Source organism: Accipiter gentilis, chromosome 5 (genome assembly GCF_929443795.1).
Source record: "Accipiter gentilis chromosome 5, bAccGen1.1, whole genome shotgun sequence".
NCBI classification, from domain to species: domain Eukaryota; kingdom Metazoa; phylum Chordata; class Aves; order Accipitriformes; family Accipitridae; genus Astur; species Astur gentilis.
In genome coordinates this window covers 36,774,567-36,800,448 of record NC_064884.1, presented here as the reverse complement: position 1 = coordinate 36,800,448, position 25,882 = coordinate 36,774,567, and the positions used below count along the sequence as shown (strand labels likewise).

General features: G+C 40.5%; 1 protein-coding gene across 1 annotated transcript in view; it reads right to left on the bottom strand.

Annotated features, from left to right (window-relative positions):
• Positions 1-25,882, bottom strand: part of IGF2R (insulin like growth factor 2 receptor) — a 60,578-nt gene that overhangs the window by 21,963 nt on the left and 12,733 nt on the right. The window contains exons 3-27 of the mRNA XM_049801628.1: positions 24,348-24,472; positions 22,572-22,670; positions 22,032-22,161; positions 20,808-20,928; positions 18,840-18,954; positions 17,141-17,303; positions 16,809-16,989; positions 15,860-15,963; positions 15,232-15,396; positions 14,778-14,918; positions 14,269-14,415; positions 13,255-13,386; positions 12,692-12,839; positions 11,305-11,482; positions 10,605-10,720; positions 10,028-10,190; positions 8,285-8,464; positions 7,158-7,259; positions 6,350-6,451; positions 5,524-5,698; positions 3,996-4,163; positions 3,277-3,420; positions 2,400-2,578; positions 1,950-2,037; positions 266-472 (exon numbers count right to left, since the gene is read on the bottom strand). Coding sequence (XP_049657585.1) covers positions 266-472; positions 1,950-2,037; positions 2,400-2,578; positions 3,277-3,420; positions 3,996-4,163; positions 5,524-5,698; positions 6,350-6,451; positions 7,158-7,259; positions 8,285-8,464; positions 10,028-10,190; positions 10,605-10,720; positions 11,305-11,482; positions 12,692-12,839; positions 13,255-13,386; positions 14,269-14,415; positions 14,778-14,918; positions 15,232-15,396; positions 15,860-15,963; positions 16,809-16,989; positions 17,141-17,303; positions 18,840-18,954; positions 20,808-20,928; positions 22,032-22,161; positions 22,572-22,670; positions 24,348-24,472 — 3,573 coding nt within the window. The remainder of the gene's footprint in view (positions 1-265; positions 473-1,949; positions 2,038-2,399; positions 2,579-3,276; positions 3,421-3,995; positions 4,164-5,523; positions 5,699-6,349; positions 6,452-7,157; positions 7,260-8,284; positions 8,465-10,027; positions 10,191-10,604; positions 10,721-11,304; positions 11,483-12,691; positions 12,840-13,254; positions 13,387-14,268; positions 14,416-14,777; positions 14,919-15,231; positions 15,397-15,859; positions 15,964-16,808; positions 16,990-17,140; positions 17,304-18,839; positions 18,955-20,807; positions 20,929-22,031; positions 22,162-22,571; positions 22,671-24,347; positions 24,473-25,882) is intronic.

Genomic DNA, 25,882 nt, shown 5'->3' with positions numbered 1-25,882 from the left:
ATCGCTGTTGTCATTTTATTAGTGTTAACATTATCATTATTAGTTTCTTCTTTTCTGTTCTATTAAACCGTTCTTATCTCAACCCACAAGTTTTACTTCTTTTCCCGATTCTCTCCCCCAAACCACTGGGTGAGGGGGAGGGAGTGAGCGGCTGCGTGGTGCTGAGTTGCTGGCTGGGGTTAAACCATGACAATCACACAGTAGCTTCAATTACACCCTGGTTAATCTTCCCATTCTCTAAGTTCCTTCCAATCAAGTGCTATACCTGCTACTTTTCTGAAAGTATTGTCCGTCTTCTTTACTTGGCATGATGACACAGTGTGAGCCTCTGGTTTGCAAGGTTCTGTTATTTCTCCACAAACTCTGAAGTAGTAGTCATATTCATCTGTACTCACTTTTATGTCTTTATTGGAAAGTGGCTTCAGGTTATAAATATGACCATACCTTGGATCTTTCACCTGGCAATCCTCTCCTTTAAAGAAAAGTTCAGAATTTAAAATACAATTTAATATCTATGAGCCATGCCAAATACACTTAGGACAATTAAGGCTTACTGGCACAAGTAAGGCCACAAAAATGAGTACCTGGCACTTTAGGGTAGTGACACTGAAGAAGCATTTTAGTCCAGCTAAGCAGGTCATTTCAGGAAGTCACCAATATCTAGAACTATGAGACTAAGCTACAAATGGAATATTTCTTTTATAACTGCCACTAAAGCAAGATGCAAAGTCACACCGTGGTTGAAAAACTACCTCAAAGTGGCCTCACAGGTTCTTCCTTCAGCCACGCTGAAGGTTAAGTACAGAACCAGAGATACCAAGTCCACCACTTGCTTAATTATCTGGAAAGAACAGTGAGGTTACAAGGCCGAAGCAAAAGTTGTCCTAGATGTCAGTCTTGCATCTTCTTTTAACAGCTATAAAATTTGCCAAGTTAGGAAATAATTGACCACAGGAAATATTAGCTACAGCTTACGTGTCTACCAAGATGTCTACAAAAAAGGTTTGGGAAAATTCTACTTTCATGAGTCTAATCAGCTGATATACATCAGTAACTTTAAAACTGAGGACTTGATCATCAGCAAAGTGACCCTTTGCTCAATATTTTGAAGCTTTTAAAAAAAAAATCAGATTGCATCATATGATTGTTACGCTCACCTCAACCGTCCAACAAGTTGGTACCAAGTTCAAGACAAGACATCAGTTTCCCTCCCTTCAAAACCACGACTCTTGTCACCAGCATCCTGCAAAGTAATTGCGGGCTACAGAGCAATAGCTTGTAAGCATTCCTCTTGTGCCACGTAAGATCACTGGCAGTTTGAATAATGTCTAGGACTGTTGCAATACATCCTTTACAGGAAGTCTGGATGTTTTATAAGGCATTATCTACAAGTTACAACACAAAGCCTGCAAGGGCGGAGAAGAGACCTGCACATTCAACGTCCCATCTAAGAGACAACCGAGTATCAGTACTAGAACGTGTGGCTTCTTCTTGCATGTCCTGGAGTCAACTGTAAACTCTGATACTCGCCAGCTGGACTCTCCCCCATTGTCAAGGGTCAAGTTTACAGTACAGTTTCCAGTCTTTAATGGGGGACAGGGAATGACTTGCCAGGCATAGGATCAACCACATTCTCATGAAAACTGATGCTTTAAGAGTTACAAGACACTAGCAAGTCTGCCAGTGATTTAACAAGGTAGTACTATGATTTGTCCGAGACAGCATTATTACTTTATTTTCTTTCCCTAGATAGGGAAGTACATTTGCCTGTCATCCTAAATTGTACTTTTAATGTTAGATGTGACTCTTAATTGGCTTAAAGCTCAGAAAAGACAACTCTCCACAAGCCGGAAAGATTCACAGGGCATGAAACAAACACAGCTTCACTAAGTATTTACTTCTTGTACAGATTTGTTTTGATATTTTAAAGTTCAAATAACTACACTTACCTTCTGCTTTGTGAATAGGACACGCTGCCAAGGTTCTCCAAACAAATATAAACTCACAGTCACTCTCTTGCTCAAACACCGGCGATCCCTACAGAAAAGAGCCATATGAAAGAGCCTTACTAATGATTACACTGCAAGTCTCAAAACGTACATGCAGAATCCTTTTGTATTGCAGTTGCACAGTCTATGATCTCTATTATCAAATTTCAGTACTCATTTTCAGCAAAGAGCTGCTTTTGGTGGCTCACAGGATTCCACGGTAGAGTTCACTGTTGTGTTCTATGGGCTCAGGAGAGCAGTTGTAAGAAGAGACAAGGGAAAAGCCTGTATACAAGATATTACTTTTTAGAACCAGCCTCTCCGTTCCAAGAGGAATTAACATTGTCTAATTTGTTATAGCAAGTCCAAGCTCCAAAATCCTCATTAATAGCAACTGGCACAGAAAATTACCATTGTTTGATCGCACTGGAAGATTATACGTGTAGAATAACGTTGCTTATCTTTACATGTGTCACCATTCAAGTAAATAATGCTTAATGACCCATCAGTAGCAGCCTGTGGGTTTATCTGAATGACTCCAAGGTTCTTGCTTGTATCAGTGTATTTCACACAAGATCCTATGGCACCACCTACAGGAAAAAGAAAAAGCCTGTATTTTAGATCAAAGCTTTAACAACTAGAGTTAACTTTATTGTAAAATAACATAATGGAGTGGCTTTAAAAGAGCTTTAAGCATTAAAGCAGACTGTCTCAAACTCCCAAAGCAGAACACCACAGAAGTGTTTTCATAAATACTGTTAGAGACATTATGTGCCTAAAGCCTTTGAGGAATAAGTTATTGTCCTGCATTCACTGAAATCTTTAAAACTGCACTAGTTTATCTGCTCCCACAGACTGATAGAAGATGACAGCAACAGGTTTAATAAATCAAACTGGCTAAAGGTGCAATAACACATGGCATAAGTTTCTCATTCTAGCCTCATTCAGTTAAGAGGCTTCAACAACATTTAACTTTCCCTTCTTCTTTAAAAAAATAATTAAAAAAAATTAAAAATCAAGGATACTGGCAAATACTGCCCTCGTGTGTTTTTCCCAAATGCATTCCCACACATCTCAATGCAAGAGTCCAGATGAGCATCAAGACTGCTCTCAGCTTGAGAAAGTCTGTTTATTATACCCTTGACATACCTCACCCAGGTCTATGCAAGTTCAGCGACTGAATGGGCAGGATTCATGAAATCCTACTAAAATAACCAGGGATGTCATTCTGCATACATGATCTTGCATCAGAAGTCACAAATTAAGAAATGCTTGTCACTTGGCTTACCAGGGCATCCAGGCACATAGGGCAAAGGCTTGCAGACATTCAAGAAAAATGTGCGCTTCTTTGCTTCTTTTGAAGTGTCTATAGCAACCCATGGTTCACCCTCTTTGCTCAAGTCACTTAAGTCATACTCATTACCAGCAGCATCTGAAAGATATGCGGTACATACAGTAAGCTGAAAGATGACCTATTAGATACTTGCAGCAGTATTGGGTTTGAAATGATACAAGTTTCACCGATTAATACACATAATTCAAAATAATTTTCAGAATCACATTAGATATCCACTGAGAGAAGGGACTGTTTCCACAAAAAAATGTCACTACACCAAAGGTAGAAGAGTTCCTTCGACAGTTACTTCTCACACGTAACTTCTCCACAATTCACAGGTGCATTTTTCCAGAGGCCAACACTAAATTAGCCCATTTTCTTCAGAGTTAGGATGAAGCAGCACCCAGTCATGATAAGACGATTCAAAGTAATTATCAGCTCTCTTGTGTATACCACTATCTTCCCCATTAGCTTCTTGCCTGTCTTCCTAAGTTAAGCCTGCTTCAAACAACTTACCACCTCCTCCCTCTCCACAACTTCTATGAAGACTTCAAGTCTTACAAATGTCTTCACAACAGGTATTCTTAAGGCCCTTCTCCGCAGAATTTTGCTGTTCAGTTAATCCTTCCAACATTTGTTGGACAGAGCCCATGTAAATTCCAGGTACTTACCTGTAACCTGGCAGTCTACAGGAGCAGGAGCACAGGCCAGAGCTGTGTGAAACTCAAAGAAAGTGTCATGGATGTTCAGCACACTGTTTATCTCTTCACGCACAAACTTAAGCTCTCCAGGATATGAATCATTACAAATGAAAGTCACCGTGAATGTGTCTGATGTTCCTGTAAAACAAACACTTATCTGCTGCTGGTTCACTCAGGAATATTTGAATTTAAGTTCAAGCTAATACTTGACTTTAAAATTTTCTAACAGTTTCTTATTGCTAACTGCTTCAAGGAAAACACTAGCTTATTGTTTATGGTTTTTTTTAACTGTAAATACACAAGCCTTCTTTAGAGACCTGTGCTAAATTGCCTAACAGCTGCAACTGTCTCTCCAAATGGGAGACCAGAATGCCTTGACACTTTTCAAGAGCAGAATTACCTTCATTGAACTGTGCTTCCTAGGTCTTTTGACATGATACATCTGAAGAAACAGAAGACTAATAAAACATCAAATCTGCTGTACCAGCAACCTCTAATTACATCACACAAAGTTTTGGGGTCGGGTGTTTTGTTTGTTTGTAAGAAGTTCAGTGTAATGACTGCAGAACACACAATACTGATGCTATTTAAGCAGCATATGTTCAGTTCTGTTTAGTCCTCCCTTCCACAGCCCACAGGAAATGGTAGAATTATGGGGGGGGAATAGTATTTGATATCAATGTATCCTAGTGTTATCAAAATGGTAGAAGTTCTCAAAGCAAAATAGATGAGAGCTCAATGACTTGTTTCCCATTGTGTATTAGGTACGAAAACATCACAACTGGGAAAATAAGAGATATCGCCATAGCAATTTGTACAGAGGACTAAGATTCAGAAGCATCTGAGGCTCCCGAATCCAAAATCCTGTTTTCCTAAAAACCTTTTGTTGTTAAGGTGTCATATGCCTTTCTACAAAAACTCAGTTTCAGTACAGTTGGAGAGTATGTAAAATCCAAGTTAGATACATGTTTTTCATTAGTCTTACCTGTGAAACAGACTTAAATTAATGAAGTAGGTGTACATGAGGTACTACAGCACATTTATTCAAGAAATTCAATTTAAGAGAATATAAGCTCACTGAAAAATGACCTTTCAGATATGAAACAACTTTAGAGAGCATTATTCATGAAACTGAAGCTTAAATCAAGGACTTCACTTAGAATAAGAGCCAGAGTTCATTTGGCTTGTTTTCCCAATTTGACTATCCATTTCTCCATGCGAGGAGCAGTATTTTTCAGCTACTCAGTACGAAAAAAAATGCTGTACTGTATTTGGTCTGCTTCCAGAAGTTTTGAAATGCACACGTATTACTGAAAACTGAGCTATTACCATTCTGCATGATTTGATTGCTTCTTAAAATTTTCATATGAACTAGCTTAAGTGACTAACACCAAGCCCAGTAGGTTTTAGTACATGAACAAAGGGAGGAATGAAGACCATTCACAGAAAGTTTGTAGAATATCAGCATCCATCTCCACTGTGTATCTCCTGAACTCACCTGACTGCACACGAAGAGGACCTCTGTAGGTAAGAGTCAGAAACCCTTCACCAGACAGATACAGGGTTTTGTCTAATTCCACCAGCCTCACCGATGTCAGATTTTCTGCTTCACATCCAGCAGCTATTTTGCCATTGATTTTACCACAATCTGGCATGGGTCCACAAATGTTTAGCTAGAAGTTTTGAAAACATGTGGGTACACACAGTATTAACTGCATCAGAAAAATTATGTCCATATAGCCATTTCTACATCAGTAGAACTCACTTGTCAAGTACTTCAAACAGCATGAAATGTCTGTCATTTCTAGACTGCAAGACAACCAACTATACTAATACTGGAACAATATCTTCAATCTTCAGCTTCAAGGTCCACAAATTCTCCCCACTAGCAGTAGAGGATGTGGTTTAGCAAGTTTATTCTTAGACTAAAAAACACTATGGTAGTATCTGTGGACAGCCTAGGACTACTGATACATGCAGATCACATTAAGAACACTGATAGCGACAGATTAATCCCCTTCTAGGCTTCCACTGTCCATGTCTTCTGCACCAGCAGATAAACTGGTATTACGTCCATAACTGGGAAACCCTGCATAGCCTCGAAAGTGTGGCTACCTTATGTTTGCTAAGAACCAGAAGTTCAATGCTTTTAAGATGATCTGAGATGAATCAAGTTATCTTTCATTCCTCCCATCAAGCACAGTACTTTCCCGCCAACTTAAATTTCCTAAGAGGACCGAGTTAAAATTCCACTTGCTTACTAAGACTGGAAAAATGCAACAACAGCAACCATAAGCAACAGATTGTACAGTCAGAATCCTTACCAAGAACCTCCTTCCGATGCCAGTAGTCATATAGCCTTTTCCAGAAGCCAATGGCTGCAGATTAAACAGAAAGCCAGTGTTTGGATCTCGCACAGAGCAGGACTGAAAAAAAAAATTATGACAGCATTATTTTCTCCTTCTGCATTTCTTCTGTTTAAGTTTTGGCTCCCTAAACAAGTTAGAGGTAAAGGAATGATTTACACGTATTCCTAGCCTGCAACTTCATTTGGACAACCAGAATACAGCTCTGGCAGTAGCAACGCTTCATTCAATTCTTTTGCACAGTTGTCCATTGACATCAGCCACATACCAACATATCAAAGTGCAGTTTAACAGATTACATTTATCAGGTCAGCTAAGAGCAAGGAAATTTTAAGTGAGGGTTGTTCTCACACTAATGTGTTTATGTTGAGACCTGTAAAGTAGAAGCAACTGAGTAGCTCAGTGTAAAAAAAAAAAAAATATAAAAAAATCCACCCTCATTTGATGATCTGTACACAAACAAGGACAATATATATCCTTACATATAAACTCAGTTTTACTAGCAACCTTCTAAGGGAATGAAACATTCAGTGTCACAGCAAGTATGTTGTTCTCAAGAGAGAGCAGTTGAATACTTTGGTCAGAAGTTACGCATTTCAGGAACACTTCAAGAAAGCAATAAGATATCACAAGACTCCATTATGATCAACTTCAGACTTCCCTGTAGTTAGTTTTCTTCAAGAGTCATTTAAACACAGCAACAAGGAGTGCTAGAAAAAAAGTAGTATGTTGAGAGTATGAATACAATTATCACCCCCCTTCTCACCTGAGAATCATCTTTTGTCTCCTTGATTGGACAAGCAGCCTCAGTTTCCCATAAGAACGTGGCCACACATTCCTGAATAGCTATAAACCGTGGGCTGCTACTCTGGAAACAGATTACAGAGAGAAGACCAGAGTAAGTGTAACAGCCAACACCTTCTCACACTTGAGACTCCACTTTATGAGAAACTGTTACGTTCTTCTAAAAGACTTCACTACAAATGCACACAATTCCCACCCGCTTCCATCTCCCCTATTTATTTTGAAGGTCACCACTGAAAACTTTGTCTAGCTAAACACTTAGCATGTCATTAAGCTTTAGCAAAGAACTGAATCAGACATCCAAAAATTCAGATTAAATTCAATAATGAATCTAGACATGCATAATCAGACCTTGCCTCAGTCCAAGCTTTGAGGAGTTTTGGGGTATAATGCATAGTCCACTATAACAAAAAAGTGAAAATCAAACAACACAGAACTCTGTTAGCTGAGGTAACAAGGTAACAGGAGTATTAATTATACACACTTCATTTCAGTGTTTTCAGGCAAAAGCAAAGCAGTTCATAACTGCTCAGGTCACAGATTTTCACCATACCTCTTGGGCTGAAGATCAAATGAGTGAGTGGAGTAAGACCTGCAGATTCACAAACCAGCAAGAACAAGTCTTGGCAAGCTTCAGTCTAACAATCCCCTCTGTCTAAACTTCAGTATGTGGAGTTGTATCAGCAAAAGCTTTATAGATTTAAGAACTCATGTAGAATCAACAAGCAACAGAGGATGCAGAACCTAAGCTTGAAGATGCACTTTACAATATTCTTCTTCTTAAGGGGCTCTGCAATGTTTGCATGTACAACTCCTCAATCTTAAGTCCCATGTATTTTTCATGCTAATTAGACTAGTCTGAAATATCACTGTCCACTGAGGCTGTTGGTTTTTAACCATTTCTTGCTTATGATAAAATACCCAGTCTAAGACACATGCTTCTTTAGCACCTAAGTCAGCTTTGTAAGTCCTCAGGAAGCCTCCCTTGTCATGAATCTCCTATACACTATACATCGTCATGCAGCTTCAAGTTATATGATGGAAAACCTACTATAACAAAGCAAGAACTGAAAGGTCATTTGTCCTTACAAGAGTGCCCCTGGAACAGATTAAGTGGATGGTGGTGGTATAAGTAGTTTTCTTTCCATCAGCATCAATGCACACAGAGCCATTTGCATAGGTTAGAATAATGCGTCCAGGTCTTTCAACTACTAGTTCTTTGCTGGCAACACCAAGATTACTAATAGAGGTGACTTCAGAGTAAGAAGCCTAGAAATAAAGAAAAGCATGTCAGCATTTCTAAACTCAAGTGAGCAGTTATAGATACAGTCAAAAAGAAGAAAATACCTACCACAATAATCTTGTGTACAGAAGGTTATCTTGAGAGTTTTGAAGATAACAAAGGTGTAGAGATCCCCTTACATATCTTCCCCATTATGTACTTAAGTTTCACATATTTAACACACAAGCTCCACAAGCAGGCATGCTTTGGTTTTTTGTTGTTTTTATTTTTAGTACAATAAGGTGCCTGTAGTGCCTCACAACAGCCATCCTTATCTCGCCAGCTACTCGTCTCAGGAAGTTAGGGAGGCCTATGCCTCACGTGCAGTAAGTAGGATTTAATTTGTACAGTTCTTTAAAAGACAGTATGTGGAAGCCTCCAGGCATTCTTAGAATTGACGTCAGGGATCTGCCATACTTAGCAAACCCTAAAAAGCACTAGCAGAAACTGAGCATTAGAACAACAGGAGGTGCTGCTACTACCAAGGTCCAAATTAGTCTTCACTTCTGCAACATAACTGGTGTTTCCTATTTTTAAGGAACTATTTTAAGTTAGCAACAACAGCAACAAAATGGAAGAATACACCTCCAAAGCAGCTCTGTCCACAAGTACTTCTGGGGTTTTTTTGCCCCCCCCCCCCTTTTTTTTTTTAAACAACTCTGCATTTAGGTTGATACAGTGTGCTCACTTTTTACTCCAGTGTCTTCAGCAAGAAGTACTGAAGCCCTAATATGTCTCCATGTGTAAAATAGTCTTACACAACAAGGACTAACGCAAGCACAGGGAACTAATAACATTGAGCTCAAGTGCCATGATGGTGACATACAGATTCAGTCATTCAGGCAATGTCTTCAACAGTATGGAGAGAAGATATTCTCTCCATTTTACAGAAGGAATTGGGACAGATTGGTGAGCCTCTAGTTCAACATTCCCTACAGCTTTGAGTACCACTGAAGCCAGGCCTGGGGCAAAGCATCCATCCAGCCTGTCAGCACAAACAGTCCCATGATAAACTGTTACACTTCAGGGAAGTACAGAAGTAGAAGCCCATAACCACCACCACCACTGCCTTTTTTTTTTTCCTGGCTTGGCAACTTCTGTCTAATCTACTCCTCAAAGCCAAAAAGAGAGCTCAGAGAGGGGTGACAAAGACTCTTTAAATGCCTTTCTCCCACAGTTCAATCTAAAACAAGTCACAAGCAAGACAGAACATCCAGAAGAGCAACCTGTTCCTAAAGCAATGCTAGCAGTCTCAGAGACCGCAGCAGTTTACACAGAAGAGATGCAGTTTGTCCGCCTCTGCAACACAGGACAGAAGAATCATGCATGGCAAACGTGACATTGATACATTTGTAAAAATTAAAGCTTTGGTCTTTGAAGATGTGAGCAGGAGGTCTACCATTCTGCAGTGATTATGCCAACATTACGGAGACACAGAATACAACTGTATTTTGCACAAAGAAGCCAGAAGTCATATACCTATCTTGCATACCCCTTAATCTCACTCACTTGGCAAACCAGCTCTGAGCTGGGAAGGAAAGCCCACTCACATGATCATGCCGATATTCCATCTGACAGACAGATGCTCGCCGGTCACATCCTGGGACAGCAATCAGTGGTCGACAGATGTTTATGTAGTACTTCTTCCGCTCACTTGGTCTTGAATTATCCATGGCATACCAGTTTTCACCTCTCTTCTCAGATTTTGCTAAGCTGAGCAGGAAGAGAAAGTTCTATACTAAGAATACACTTTCTTCATAGATTCCCTCTAGCTTTCTCTGTCAGTCTCAAGAAACAGAGCAACTGTTAGGCATTCCAGAATAACTTCTTCCCCTCGTTTTTAAGTGTCAGAGTTAAAAAGAGTACTCCTAAGAAGTAAAGCACAGTTGACAAAGTAATAAGTTTTTATTAAGCGAAACCATCCCCAAAAGTCAACTTACTTCTTAGGAGACAACATACTAGAGGGAAATGCTGTCTTCATTTCAAGGTACTTGCAGTTAAGATTGTCACAATAGATGAAGTTTCTAGTGCTGTCTACACAGGAAACCAGCTTCATCCAGTACTAAGCTATCAGCCAGAATACTAAACTAGAATAGCCAAGTCATGTTGTACATGTTACTTTCCCACCTTGACAAGTCATATTGGTCCATGGTGTTGGGATCAGTCACAACACATTCCAGTGGCATTTCAGGACAAGCATGTTCAGTGTACCACCTGAAGTTGTAGGTATAGTTATCTTCTATCTAAAAAACAGCAAAATAAGTCAGTGAGGCTTTCCACACAGAATACTTCATGACTCATACCTACTCCTTTTTATGTTAAGCTTGTTATTTCCCCTTGGCTTTGGGATATACCTTCTCAGATTTATTTGTGTAGGTCTGTTTTGTTGTAGATCTTGTCATTTACTGTATCACCAAAGATACTCTTTTCAAAAATAACACTACCAGAGCAACTGGAGCAATATAACTGCTGTCTGCTGTGTTACAGGACATACAGTCCTTCCACTTGTTACTTCTCAGCCAGTTTTGGCTTTTTCAGATAGAAATACAAGATGATCAAAAGCACTAGTAATTACATGGCCCTGAGACTAGAGAAGAATGAAGCAAGAATCTGGATCCAGGTGAACAGCTTACTGTTCAGTGGTCAAGACAAATTTTATGGCTGCAGCAAGAGGCAGATATACCAAGAGAAATAACTATTTCTCTTAGTCTGCTTTATAGATACTGGATATTTCCACCTGTCAATCTCTGCTAGTACTGGCCCATCAGCAATTGTCGACAGGATTTTGGGATGGAGGTCCTTCCCTTCTTCATATAGAACTTCTTACCTGATACTCAGGCTGACCTATTCCAGCCTGACGATCACACAGAAAAGTTATAAGGGTAGATCTCTGTGTTTTCTTCTCATCATTGTATGCTGTACCATTTTTGTAGGTCAACTGAATCAGACCATCATAATAGGAAAGTTTGGAACTGGGCAGTCCAAGACTCCAAAACTGATCCTTACTAGAAAAGAAAAAGTGGGCTTTGAGACTGAAAAGAATGCAAAATTAATTCTTTAAGAGAAGTCTTACAAGTAGTAAGCACACAGGTAAGTTTATAGAAGACACCATAATAAGACAAAAGAACTAAATAAGGTTGACTAGACATAAGTGAGCTAGATGAATAGAATTCTGCAAAAGGAGACTTAAAACATGAGCAGGTGACCTTCTTTGAAAAGGAATAGAAGTTGTACCTTGCTTAGATATCTAGAAAACTTTTACACTCCCTTCTCTAGAAGTGTGACAGAAATATCCAGTTCCTTTAATCCAGACTAGAACTCGAACTGCAGACACCCTAATGCTGGGCTCAAACTGGTTCCATGCAAATACACACGGACAGTGAAGACCTAGAACTGCACAACAGCAAGTCTTCTCACTCAGGGAAGAAAACTGCCTTCACATGCTCCTAGCTTTGGTTTAGGAGGGATTCTTTACTCTGACTTAACACTGGTTACTGGTTCTACCAGATCTAGCCTGACCATCCTCCCCTAAAGAACGTTTTTAGTGTCTGCAGTGAAGTCTCCTTGGCTGGAGAGTAACTCGGATAAAGCCAACTCAAGTACAGCCGCATGCGTTTGCAGTGTACCACATCTCTGGCAACAGGCCAACCTGGAACCTGAAGCGTACAGATAGTAATCTCAGACATCGCTTGCAGAAGCTAACAGCAATGATGCTGTCAGGGCAGCAGTACACACTGGGACCGTGCCTGCGCAGCACTTTTAGTGATGGAAATACAGTGCAACACCCAAGCTCTAGGCTCCACCTCTGCATAAGGCAGACACTACTCATCCTGAGCACAGCAGTTCTTCCTTAAGCCAGATCTTGGAATCCAGCTGACCATGAATCCAAATTGTGGGTTGGCTTAATACAGCTGCAGCAGTTAATCTGTCCCTATGTTTACAGTCCCTATGGGAAACATAAGGGGGAGCAATGGACACACTCATTCAATCTCAAAAGCTAGCTGTAAACAAGATTACAGGTGTGTGCACTTTGCTTGAAAGAGCTGGCAGTGTAATTACTGCACTACCAAACAATATTTTACATGCACATCACCTCAATCTATTACAGGCAGCACAGCAATTATTTTAATGAGAATTGTTTGCTGTCACACACAGACAACACACCATGCAACAAGAGATCTTTTATTACAGACAACAGAACTAGAGTTACTCACCTTTGTGTTACTTGGCATGCTGCTGATTTTGTGTGACACAACTCATCTGGCACACTGCCACAGATGTTTATGTAAAACAAGTATTCAGTAGTATTAACTATATAGTGCCCATTTTTCTTGGCCAGAGGTGATAAATCAAAAGAGAAGCCTAATTAGGAAATAATAAACTTGATCAGTTTAATTTTTTTCCTGTCACCTCTCACAGGTTTTGATTCTACCAGTCACACAGCTAGTTCACTTCCCCCCAGATAAGTGTCCTTCCACATAATTATTGTTCAGAAGCAATATGGACATACTAAAAGCATGTTTTCTTATACAGAGATATTTACTACAGTAAAATACACATTACATTTATTTTCCTGCACACACACACACTAGGGGAGTAATAAGCTCATGCTGTTCTGATCTTCCATACGCATGTGCTTAAAACTACTGTGCTCTAATGTTGCGTGTGCTTAGACATAGGCTAAACTCGCTTTGTTCTTGCGCATCAAAAGGACTCAGTGTCGCGACACAAGTTCTACCCCTCGCAACCTTTCAATTTGCTGAGCATAAATACATACCTGCCTGAGGATCAGAGACTTGACAGTTATCTCCTTCAGTTTTAGACAGGACACACGCAGCAGCAGTATACCAATCAAATGCATACGAACATACACCCTCAGACATCAAGATCGGAGCACTTTCTAGATCACCTGGTATCACAAAAGCAATGTGTTAGACATACAGCCTAGGAACACTAACTCCTCTCCAACAGCAGACCACGATTAACTGTTGAAGTACCTCTCCTCTGAAAGTGAGGACTAAATAGAACCAAAAATTCCTTGCACAAATTCTTTGCATCTTCTTCCCCAGAATTAAAGTTTAGCCCAGAAGTAAAGATATACTGCTCGGTCTGTTCCTCAGTACTACCGCACTCTTTGGGGGAAAAAAAAAAATATTTTTGCTTTGATACAAAAACCTGTTTTTTTTCTACAACAGCTTTATTAGGAAGGAGTGCATAACCTGATCCTAACAGCCAGCACGCTTGGAGGATTCAGCTTCCTCAGGCTGAGGTAGAGGAATACAGGTTTTCTATTACCCTGGGAGATGGTTAAACTAGTGGGCTATTATATGGAGATGAACAACATTAACAACTTCTGCAAATGCTTCTGCTTTTTGTAAATTGCAAGCAGTTTTGACAAAACACACTTATTGGAAGACAAGGTTAACGTATCTGATCTCAGTTCAGAACCAGTCTTTCCCATCAAGACAATCTAGGGAAATAAAGTACTTTGTATAGCTTCCAGGTATTTGTGGAGCTTTAAACACTTAAACATACTTTCATCATATTTAAGAAATTCTTAGTTCAAGAGACTTACTCAAGGGTCTTTAAAGAGTACTTGTATGAAAGGCGAAGACAGCTAAATACCTGCAATTACATTGTTATCCTAGTAAACAAACCACAATGCTTCAGCTTGTGCATAGAAGGAAATAAAAGACAAAGGCACATGCCAATATTTAGCGCTCATGCCTGGGCACGTTAAATGACCTCCAGTTTTTAACTGGATCAGAGAACAGGGTGTGGATATTCTCACCTGGTCTGCACACTAGAGTGATGACAGTTTTGATTTTTTTGTTAACACCACAGCTGTCTCCATTTGAATAAGTAAGTTGAATATTTTCTCCAACCTTTTTAGGAGAAGATACAAATGTTCCAAGATTCTTACTCTTGTTTTGTTTATCTGTAAAGACAGTAAACACATCACTTTTGTTTCTCCGGAAAGAAATGAATTTTACACTATTAAGATGATATTAACTAGTCAAATGGAAAGTCTTAAGAAAGCAGATCATTAGGAGTTTGTTTTTACCTCACCAAAACCATGCTACAAAGCCTGAAGTTCTTTAGTTAGAAAAGGCTACTTGCATCATATCTCCTAGGGTCTTTGGGAGCACAAGAGAAATGTGCTCCTAACTTCAAGTAACTGAAGGCACTCAGGGCAGCCAATTCCATTTGCAGAGGAAGTGCCAAGCCTTCAGAGCCTTAAAGAAAACCAAACAAAACACACACAAAAAAACAACCATCAAAAAAACCCCAAACACTCACCTACAGAGCAAACAGCAGCACCATCTGGGCAGCTGGAAGCTCCTCCTCTCTTCCACACTTTATGGCAGACGTTGATATAGTAATGCTTCCTCCCTACCTCCGAAAAGCTACTGTCCACAGCTTCCCAGTTCTGCGCTAACTCTGAAATACAGGGGATTGTTAAGAACAAGTCATCTGGCTTAATTGTTCTAGCCTGTCCATGTCAAAACGCCTTTTATCACAAAAAAAGATCCATGTTTAAAACCACTTAAGATGACAGCAACCATGGCAGTCATAGATACAAGCTACTTTCATAAGGCACTCACTCCTTTTGGGACAAGGGAAGTGAACACCAGTACCCCAGTAAAACACTAAAAAAAGCAAAAGCTGATTGATATTCAGCTAAAGAACTGCACTAGAGATGGCAGGTAAACTCAGGAAAAAAGTAACTGAAAGCTAGTTTTCATTGCCATACCTGAACTGCGGATCAGAGGTGACAAGTCATAGTGTTTTCTCTTATCAGCAACTCTGCAAAGGAGATCTTCTTTCTCTTTAACACATGCATATTTTGTATCCCAAGTAAAAAAATAAGTGCAGTCCACTTCACCAGTAAATACTGGAGTTCCTCTACCATCGTTACCTTAACATTGAAGACGGATAAACAGACATTAGGTTTCCAGTAGGCGAACGGAAGAAAAGCAAGGAGACTTGAGGACTAGCAATGAGCAAGGGAGATAAAAATCCTTTTGCTGCACAGGACTTGCATTTGTGGTTTGATGGGGTTTTCGGGGGTTTGGTTTGTTGGTTTTGGTTTGTTTTTTTGGTTTTTTGGTGGGGTTTTTTTGTTTGTTTTTTTACTATTGGCTAAGAAATGAGTCTCTTTTATACCTCAATATTCTTGATCATCAGTGTAAATTCAGAATAGCAGTGCTACTACACAGCACAAAACAATCCTGCCAGCCATAGAAATTAGTGCTTACTTTAACAATATTTATTCCTTGTGTTAGCTGTGGCTCAAAGCATGCATTCCTTTGAACATAAGGTCTACTAGCAAGCACAGAAGTCAAATCCTGAGCAGAGTCATCACAGCTTGTTAAACTCACCTGCTGTTTCATTGCACTCAAAGTTTATGACAGTCATTCTCTGAAAGCCGGAACTACATGCATCCCCATTTGGATAAATTAAAGTGAGATCCCCATCAGAGTATCTGAGTAAAAAGTCAGTTTTAGACAGAAACATGGGATCAGACACAATCACACAGTGTTCTTCACATAACAGAAGCCACACTCTTGTTTCTTTATTAATTGTCTCACTCAAAGGGAAAACAAATGCTTGTTCAACATTAATACCGACATTTCTACTGCAACAAAAGCTTGCATCCACTGATTTTTCTGGTTACTTTTCACGAATTTGTACAGAGTTTAAAGAATGCTCTAAAGCTATTCCAGCTGTTGTGGAATATCTGTTCCCATTAGTTTATTGCATGGCTATTAAGTCATACTTCCTGGAAGATCACTCTGACAAGTCTGTCACATGCTTACAGACAGAATAGAAGATCATATCTAGGTGAATAATCTCTGCTTTGCAGTCTCATGCAAACTATTGTATGCCACTTGGGAATCCTGAAGTTCTTATAAAAAAAAAAAAAATCACAAAATCCTGGACGTCAGTAGTCTTGGATATGATTAATGCATGTTCTTGCAAAGGAAGCAGATATGCTCTCTGGTTGAGGACAGCTTCTAAAACATCTGATCCTGATGCCACTTTACATGTAAAACTCAAGGAGGGCAAGAGGCAGCACGGCACAATTTGCAATTCTGACACCAAAGCCAGTGAAAGTTTCTTCCCTGTCTAGGCAATGGCCTCTACCAACCTTATCTGCTCCTTTGTTTGCTAACGTTATCCTGGTATACTGTTAAAGTTTTCCTATTAAAAAAATGAGCAAAAATACTTGGATTTTGTATGAAATATTGCTTACATGACAAATAAGGGCAAAGAAAGAAACAAGAATCAATCAGACCAGTTAGCAGGGCTAAAGAGCCTTTTACACACCTCAGGGTTTGATTCTCAAATCTTCCTGCCACTTTTTGCTGGTTATTTGAAGATTTTACTTGGCAAGATGAAGTGTATACCGTGCTGTCCTTGCAGTTACCTGCAGTGGTTTTCCCACATACATTCAAGTAATAGTAATACTCCTCTTTGTCATCTTTGGCTAAATATGGCGTGACATAATCTGAATGAATAACAAAAGAAGTGTTTTAACATACAGCAGAACAGACGTAAAAACCCAAATATCTACAGAGAATATTTTTCCTGTCTCCAAACACAGAACTGTAAAATTTGCTAGTAACAACACAAACACAAAAGAAAAATAGTGAGCTTACCTGGAAGTTGAGTAAGTGGTCTTAAATCAATGGAGATATCATGTTGCTCATTAGTCAGAAGACAGGTCTTGCTTTCCAGGTAATCCCTGTGACAGGCATACTCAGTAACCCACTCAACTTCATACCGGCAATTTGTTTTTGCTGTGAGTTTGGGACCTGCACTCTGATACATAAGTATAAAGAATTTAAATTACAAGTAGATACTTACTTGAAATGCAATCTTTAAAGCAACAGTATCACATTCTTTTAGGGCCAGTAATGACTAACTTCACCTGTAAATTTCTTAAGAGGGGCAAACATTGTCTCTGGCCTCTCAGAAACAGGTGTTGAGAAGAAATAAAATAGCTCTTATTGAGTGGCAAACTATTAGAAGCCTAAACAGAGGTAATCTGCATTAGCAGAAGGACTACAGAAGGAAGAGTACTTTAAAAAGCACTTATCCTCAAGATGTTGGCAAAAGCAGAGATAGGTGAGCCCAAGTTGCTAAGCACAGCTTGGACTGTGTTTGCCTCAAAGGAGTCCTCAAAGAGGGGAGCAGAGATCAAGTGTTCTCTGAAGGCAAAGCAGCTTCTTAGACACAGGTGTTTTAGCAACTTTGATTCCCTCAGTCCAAATCAAGACTGAAAGATGTTTGAGAATTCTTTAGGCAACACTTCTGTCAGATGCGTTTTCTGTAGTGAAATATTTTGGCACCTCTGGGAGTAGGGGCAGTCCTGGGTTTCCTCACTTTAAAGTGAAACATTTAGAAATTCACTTTGTTTCATAAATCTGTATTTCTGCCACCCACTAAAACAACAGGCCGACACCCAGGTAAGTATCAGATATGTTACAGGCACAAGTAACACTAGTAATACCACAAGTGTGCATAGCTGCAGTGAGGTATTACAAAGTGACAGCAGACAAAGGCCTATGGTTTGTTTCTGCAGCAATGAGGGCGAAGTACGGTACCTATCTAGGTCAGTTGAAGGACAAAACATTAAACCAAAAATTAGCCTGACGAGAGTTTCTCCTTCACTAACCTGCAACCAAAAGCACCACAATATGAAACGGCAGAGCATCAGCAATAGCCAGTCTGGCCCAATTCAAGGAGCGTGGGTTGCTGACATTAGCCAGCATCACATCAAAATGATCATCATATTGCATTGAAGCGAGGCTAAAACAGCACCCTGCAAAAACCAAGCTGCTGCTTAACACTAAAGATTTTACTTTAAGTTAAAAGGAGTTCAGGAGCCTGCTTAGTAAGTGACAAGCATTTGCCATGCAATGACACTTGATAGCTTTTTTTTTTTTTCCTCTGAGGAAGGCCAGATTAATAAAGAAACAAGTTACAGACAACAGCTATAAGCATGCCCAGCCTAACTGATGATGGAAGAGTGCTCATTAGCAAGCAAAGCTCTGTGCCAAGGATTAACACTATACTAACGCCATCCTATTTTCAGAGGAAAGCTTTGAACCCAGAAAAGGATGACCAAATTCACCAAGACAAGAAAGAACAAACCCCTGGGGAAATTTTATTCAAGTTCTTCTTTGTTTCCTAAATTCTAGAAGACTTTTTGAAGAGCATATTTAGGATCTTGCACTCTTCACAAGCTGCAAACCAGGAAAATTTCTGTTCTTTTCAGCCCTGAATAAAAATGAAAGATAACGCACACGAAAGTTAAGACAAACCATTTAACACAAACTAAAACAGCAAAGTTACCTCTTCTCCCCTCTTTGATGGGCAAACAAAAGTGATCGTCACTGCTGGGTTATGGCCTAGGCAGAAGTCTGGCTTTTCTTCATCACTATATATTCTCTCATAACTCAATACCAGCCTAGAAACAGAAAATGGCAAACCAAAAATACAATTAAGACATTGTGCACCGTAAAGAGGAAGGATATTCTTGAAAGAACATCCACTTTTTGCTGGATACCCAGGCAGAATATACCAAAGTAGCCCTGCTCCCGAAAGTGACTTTTATGGAGGTCTTTAATCTTACAGTCTCAGCAAAATTACTTAATACAGCATCCTCTTGCACTCCAGTTAAGACTATGCTGAATGCCTTGTAACCCATATTGTAGCAAGAACTTGGCTGATAGTCACAAGAACACTCTCAGCTTTGCTCTCAAACTACTGGAGAGAAGACGTGATAAACACTCTCACAACTTTTGGAAGTAATAAGGATTCATGTTTTACCACATGCCTGTATTTTAGCACCTCTGTATGTATAATCTCTTTCCATTCTGCCCGCAGAATTAAGTGCAAGATGAACTCATTAGCAAATTGACAGGAGCAAAGCAAGTGGACAGATCAGATGAGGCAGGAGTAGGAGAATGAAACATGGTAACTCTCTGACAAGGAGAGACAAATGGCAAGATGACTTGGATGAGAGAAGGAAATCAACACAACTTCCCAACTAAGCATTACTGTTCTATGCAGTCTAAGAGGCAGAACACAACAGCTCGCAGAGGGGTGACAGCCTGGCTCCAGGTTAGCCACCCCTCTAACTGCCCTCTCTACGTCTTAGGGCACAGGTATACAATCATCTTACTCCCTGCTCAGGCCACCCAAGTCTGACTAAGCACATACAATGAATTTTCCTCAAGCAATGAGAAGCTCTTCAGTCCTAGCAGGGATCAGATAAAGCTTTCTTGCCGAGCACTTCTGTAGACTACTAGTTGCACTTCAATATGAGAACAAGCTCGTGCTTCCTCAGACGTAAGCTTCTGCCTTGGTACAGAACACCTCAGCCACTTGCTTCATCCTGGGGGAAAAGCCCTGCAACAAAGGACTAACAACTTCATTTGTAAACTAAAAGAAAACCCTCAACCTTATCACTGATAGGCCAGAACCTTTGGCCTCTCTGTTATTAACCTGGTTTATTCTGATCGTTTTCTTCAGCTTGCATCTGAGATAAAAAGAGCACTGCAGAAGTCAACAGGGCACTATCGACCCTACAGACAAGGTAAGCAGGCTCAGATGACCTGAAGCTCAGAAAGATCAGCAAGTCCCCTAAGCCACATTGGGTTGTTTGGGTGGTTTATTGGTGGGTTGGCTCATTTGTTTGGTTTGGGTTTTTGGTTGGTTTGTGTGGGTTTTTTTCTTTCAAGCTATACATCCAGCGCAAAAGGCAGCAAACATAACAGAGGCAGCACCAAGGAAACAGTTTCTCCTAGTCCCAGTTCTGCCACCACCAGGAACAAGAAGCCTTGCGTGGCTTAGCTATTTCTTCTGTTAATAACTCATTAACACAAAAAATACAGAAGGGCAACATCTGGCCCTATTCTCAACTTGTACTCCTGGGCAGTAGTAAGCCAATATAGTGCGTAAACCCACAGAGAGCCAAGTGCATTTACCCTGTGGGCCCTCAGGCAGTGGGCAGATGGGGTCAAATCTCACTCTTCTGCTTGTGGGCAGAGAGCACTAATCATCCCTCACTTCTGAGAGTTCTGCAATTCTGTAAAAAGGAGTGTCTCACAATGAAGAAAATTTGATCTGCTATGGCAGGATGCCTGAAAACAACTCTGCCCTGCCAGTATTTGAAGAAATTTTTTCTGCCAATGCTTCAAAATCAAAGTGTTATTATTGATGTTAAGTTCTGGAAGGCTCATCCATTATCAAGACTGCTTTTTCCAGCCCAGATGATTGAGAAGTGTTCACAGAACTATCACCACAAAAATCACATACCTGTCTTTGTCATGAAGTTTCAGCTGTTCCTGTGGATGGCCGACATCATACGCCTGACCTTCATGTAACAAGCAAGCAGCACTGCCAGCAGGGCAGTTTCTGGTCTCTCCACTTGAACTTCCTGTTATAGAATACAGAAAACAGAATATAGGACTCAGTTTCTCAGCCCTGCTCTACCTGAAGTATCTTGCCATTTTATCTGTGGGCTCACTTACTATTGATTGCTTTCACCTCTTCTAAAAATAATATAACCTGTTTTAAAGGTAAAGTGTGGATCTGACAAGACAAAACCCAAAGTACTTGTGATAGTTCACGATGCCCTGGTTTTGAACAGCAAATTCATCCTTCCTGCCAAAGTAACTGCAGCTAGTTACCAGTTGCTAGTACAGCTGCTGGATGTGTAGGGCTTTGAGAACTTCTAGAACTGTGCCAAGTATTTTATTTTTTTTTCCACAACACCAAAATGATACCAAGTAGTGGGTAACCCCTCCTCACAGGGAAGGTTTTTTTCCCCTCCATTGTTTCTTATAAACCATCTTATTCAAAGCTGTCAACAAAAAGTTTCAGACTAGTGGGATTTTTAAAAGAATAGACCTCCCACTAAAACTAGAAGCATTAAACCCTTAACAGGGGCACACAATACATATTTAACCGCAAAGTAAAAAACTACAGTGGGAGTATACAGCTAAACCAGCCTTTCAGCAAGTTTCAAATGAGTGATTTTGCCGGTTTAATTCCTTACATATATAGCTCCCAACTGACATGAAAGTGCTAGCGATGCACCATTACTTACCCAAGCACCTAAACACTGTTTTAGATGCATTTCAGGACATTCACTTAGAACTAAGCAACAGCCTGAACTGGAGCCCAAAGTAATAAATTTAGAGCACATGAAGTGCTATGAACCATCTTGGTCCTATTTGGCAGCAAACAGAAGCAGCTACAAGACAAGCTGAGCTTTTCCATTCAGTCCAGTTTAAGTCAACTTTTCTAACAGTATGTGCCCATCCAGAAGAGGCATATCTCTGAACAGCTTGATAGTTGGAGAGTAAGACTTGGCTTCACAGAAAGCGGCCTTCAGATAATCAAAAGTAGCTTAAAACAATAGTCCAAGTCCTAAAATACTGATCTTTGATCATAGGACAACCTCAACTGAGGCACTGGAAAAGAACCACACTACTAGAAATTTATACACTGACAGGTGACACAAGCAAGTGTTCACACCTAAGTCCCTGCAGATGTTTATGAACAAGGAATCATCATCAGAATCATCCACCAGGTAGTGTCCTGAAACTTGGATGAGAGGATTCAAGTCATGTTTCTTCAAATCTTCATCAAACACGTAGCAAGGGACCTAGAACAACAACAAAAAATTACACACAGTCCATGCTACATAAGTAGGGAGAAGTTATGAACAGGCATATATAAAGCCAAGTTAACATGTGAAAAAGGTTTTTACTTCTTGAAGCTCAAATACTTAAAGTTAGACATGCTGACTAAAACGAGGCATCCAAAGTTACTGTTCTGCTCTAGCTTTTAGAAGAGTTTTACTATAAACAGCCATTCAGATCACAAAAAAAGTTGAAGAGTTATTTAAAATTCTCAGCTCCACCAACTTCCAACAGATGCTTTATATGCCTATGAAAAAGTTAGGTTTATAGAGGTTGCTAAGATTCATTTGGGGTGGGGGCAAGTGGTTAGAGTAAAACTGCCAGATGTGCGAAGAGTAGCTTCTGCATGGAGAAGCCTCCATGCAGAGATTACCTCTTTGACAGGTTTAAACAAGTCTTTCTTGCAAGCCACAAAGGTCCTCCATTCAAAATAGTGCACACACTCTGTTGCTGTTACAAACTCAGGGGTACCCTATTTAAAGGAGAAAAAAATAATTCTTTAAAAAACAGGCTTCAGTTTTATTTTACATCTGCAGAGAGCAAGAAGTTAATTCAAGAGATTAAGAAAAACAGAATACAGCGTGTCACAGAACAAGGGCATACAATTTCTTAATATAGCACATGTTAACAGCAAGTTTGTTACTCAACAGCTTTGTTGGTAAACTCAGGAAGATGCAGGGTGCCAAATCCTTCCCAGTCTGCGTATGCACCAATTCTCAAATTAATGTGTGCCAGTCCTAATATGCAGTAATCATACTGTAACTTTTAGAATCACTCACTATGCCAATTGATATCAGCACAAACACCAGTCACATCTAGTTACCAGAAAGGAAAACACCAATACAAATGAATATAAATAGGTGAACAGCAAGGCAAAGCATGGTTTACCAGTTCCCTGTCTTTTAACCTACAACAAGACTGATTAGCAATCTCTTCTGCTACACAGAAAGAACATCTCTGATCTCAGCTACTTATTTTTAAAGGCTCACGTTATACACATTTGTATCTATTTCAAGATGGGGGTTCTACTACGGTTCAGGGCTGGATGTTCAACTGAATGTCTCTACTTAGAGAAAGACAACAAACAGATCTTTCCATTCTCCCTCCATTACCTCAGCTAGAAGCACTTTAGTGTATTTAAACTTATTCCCCTCCCCCATTTAACCCTGCCATAAAAAAAAGTGTTGGGAACAAGCTGTTCCAGACACTATTACAAAATCCTTTTACTAAGTCACATGAAGAATAGGTGGTAGAACTACACTAACTAGAAGTTTGAAGATCATTATGATCTGGTGTTACAGCTGGAGTTGAGCCACAATTTTAAATTTAGAGTCATCTGCTGAAACAGAACTGGAAGCATTTAAATCTCGGCCACACTGGAACTTTGTTTGAATAGGCTAGATGTCCAAGAGGGAGTGTGCAACAGCATCATCAGTGCCAACAGTGGCACTGATAAGTACTTATATATTTGTGTATCAGAGAAACTGATCACAGTCTGTACAGAAGAGCAAGCCGTGGCATCAGTCAAGCACATGGAAGGTGTAACTCCAAAAGCACCTGGAAGTGAACTGCAGACACACACGCCCCTAGGAACTTTTGGGGGATCTCCAGTCACACTTTGAGCAGATTCTCATGAACAACTACTCCTCTGGAAACCCAGCTGGATGCGTAAGCACTGTTAGTTCAGTGATGTGCAGACAAAACCCAATGCTTACTGTTGTCAGCTATGCTGACCCATAACAGAGGTCAGTCATTTTGCTTCAATGCTGTTCTATTAAACAGCCATCCTAGGTCCACAGCTTGGGCACAGCCAACATTTAAACAACAGCTCTCATTATTACAGCACCCTGTACACTGTTGACTCATTCCTCTATTACGCTATTAAAATACTACAGTGCAATCCCTGTAAAAACATTAAAGGCCCAGAAGAGCCCACGATCAGAGCTAAGCTGCAGATCTGCAATTTTTTTCTACTGGGAACTGAATTTTGAAAGCCACAGTAGATCATGACCCTACTAAAACATAACTGGCTCTTTCTTAAGCTGTGAAGTTTGGTAATTAGTACATAAGTACAGCAAGTCTCCTTAAAAACCAAGTTAGACGTACACGCCATTTCAATTGAAGATAAGAACACGTGATTTAGACTTACCAGTGTTTTCCCACACAGGAAGTTAATGTTGCTTTGAATGTGGTGCTGACTGCCTTGCTGCAAGCAGTTACGTGTAGTGTTGAGTTCCAGAAGAGTTTTAGAAACTTTTTGCAAGCCTAAGTCACCTAGGGTTTTAAAAAAAAAAAAAAAGAAAAAAAAAGGGGGGGTTATAACACAGCACCTTCACAGAAGTTCAACAAACAGGCTCTAATTTCAAACACTAAGTGGCACAAGACACATCAGTCCACTTGAAGACAGTCCTTGAACAGAGTACCACTGAAGACCTTCCTCGTGGTTCTTGCGATTTGGAAGACTAGATCCAAGTTAAGATAGTGTTTGACATCTCTAATCACACTTCCACTTTCTCAAAGGTTTTTAGCAAACACTGAATCTTAGGAAGGCCAACAGCAGGTGCCACTACAAACTAGTCACTGCCTTAGGAACAAGGGCTAAAGGACTCCATCAGAAAACTGTTACCAACCAGTTTCAAGTACCACAATTCATTCCTTCCTCCCACCAGCTTCTATTTATCAGTTTCTCAGCCATTATGCCATTCTACAAATAGCGTCAGCACAATATGAGAGTCTCTATCATAGAATCATAAAATAGTTTGGTTTGGAAGGGACTTTCAAAGCTCATCTAGTCCAACCCCCCTGCAATGACCAGGGACACCTTCCACTAGATCAGGTTGCTCAGAGCCCCGTCCAGCCCAGCCCTGAACATTTCCAGGGATGGAGCATTCACAGCCTCTCTAGGCAACCTTGCCAGTGCCTCACCACCCTCATCATAAATTTCTTCCTTACATCTAGTCTAGATCTACCCTCATTTAGTTTAAAACCATTACCCCTTGTCCTATCACAACAGGCCCTGCTAGAAAGTTTGTCCCCATCTTTCTTATAAGCCCCCTTTAAGTACTGGAAGGCTGCAATAAGGTCTCCCCGGAGCCTTCTCTTCTCTGGGCTGAACAACCCCAACTCTCTCAGCCTGTCCTCATAGGAGAGGTGTTCCATCCCTCTGATCATCTTTGTGGCCTTCCTCTGGACCCGTTCCAACAGGTCCATGTCCATCTTATGTTGGGGGCCCCAGAGCTGGACGCAGTACTGCAGGTGGGGTCTCACCAGAGCAGAGTAGGGTGTTCTTAATGTTGGAGGAGGGAGAATCGCCTCCCTCAACCTGCTGGTCACACTTCCTTCGATGCAGCCCAGATCTGGTTGGCCTTTGGGCTGTGAGCACACACATTGCCAGCTCTACTTAATCTTAGGTCTACTTAATGAAGAACTCACTGGTGCCTGGGCACAGCCACTCCACCGGTGCTGCCTGCAGACAAACCCAGCACAGATCCACTGCCTCAGCACACATCCCCTGGCATCTCCCATCCCCTGCAGCACAGCCCACGTGCTGCATGAAAGCTGGGGTCAGCGCTGCGTCACTGCGCATCCCTCTCCTCCCCAGCACCTGAGACGAACGGGAAAGGGGGACCACATTTCAAGTCATGATGAGCACCGGCTCAAGCCACTGAAATGTTCGTGCTCAAA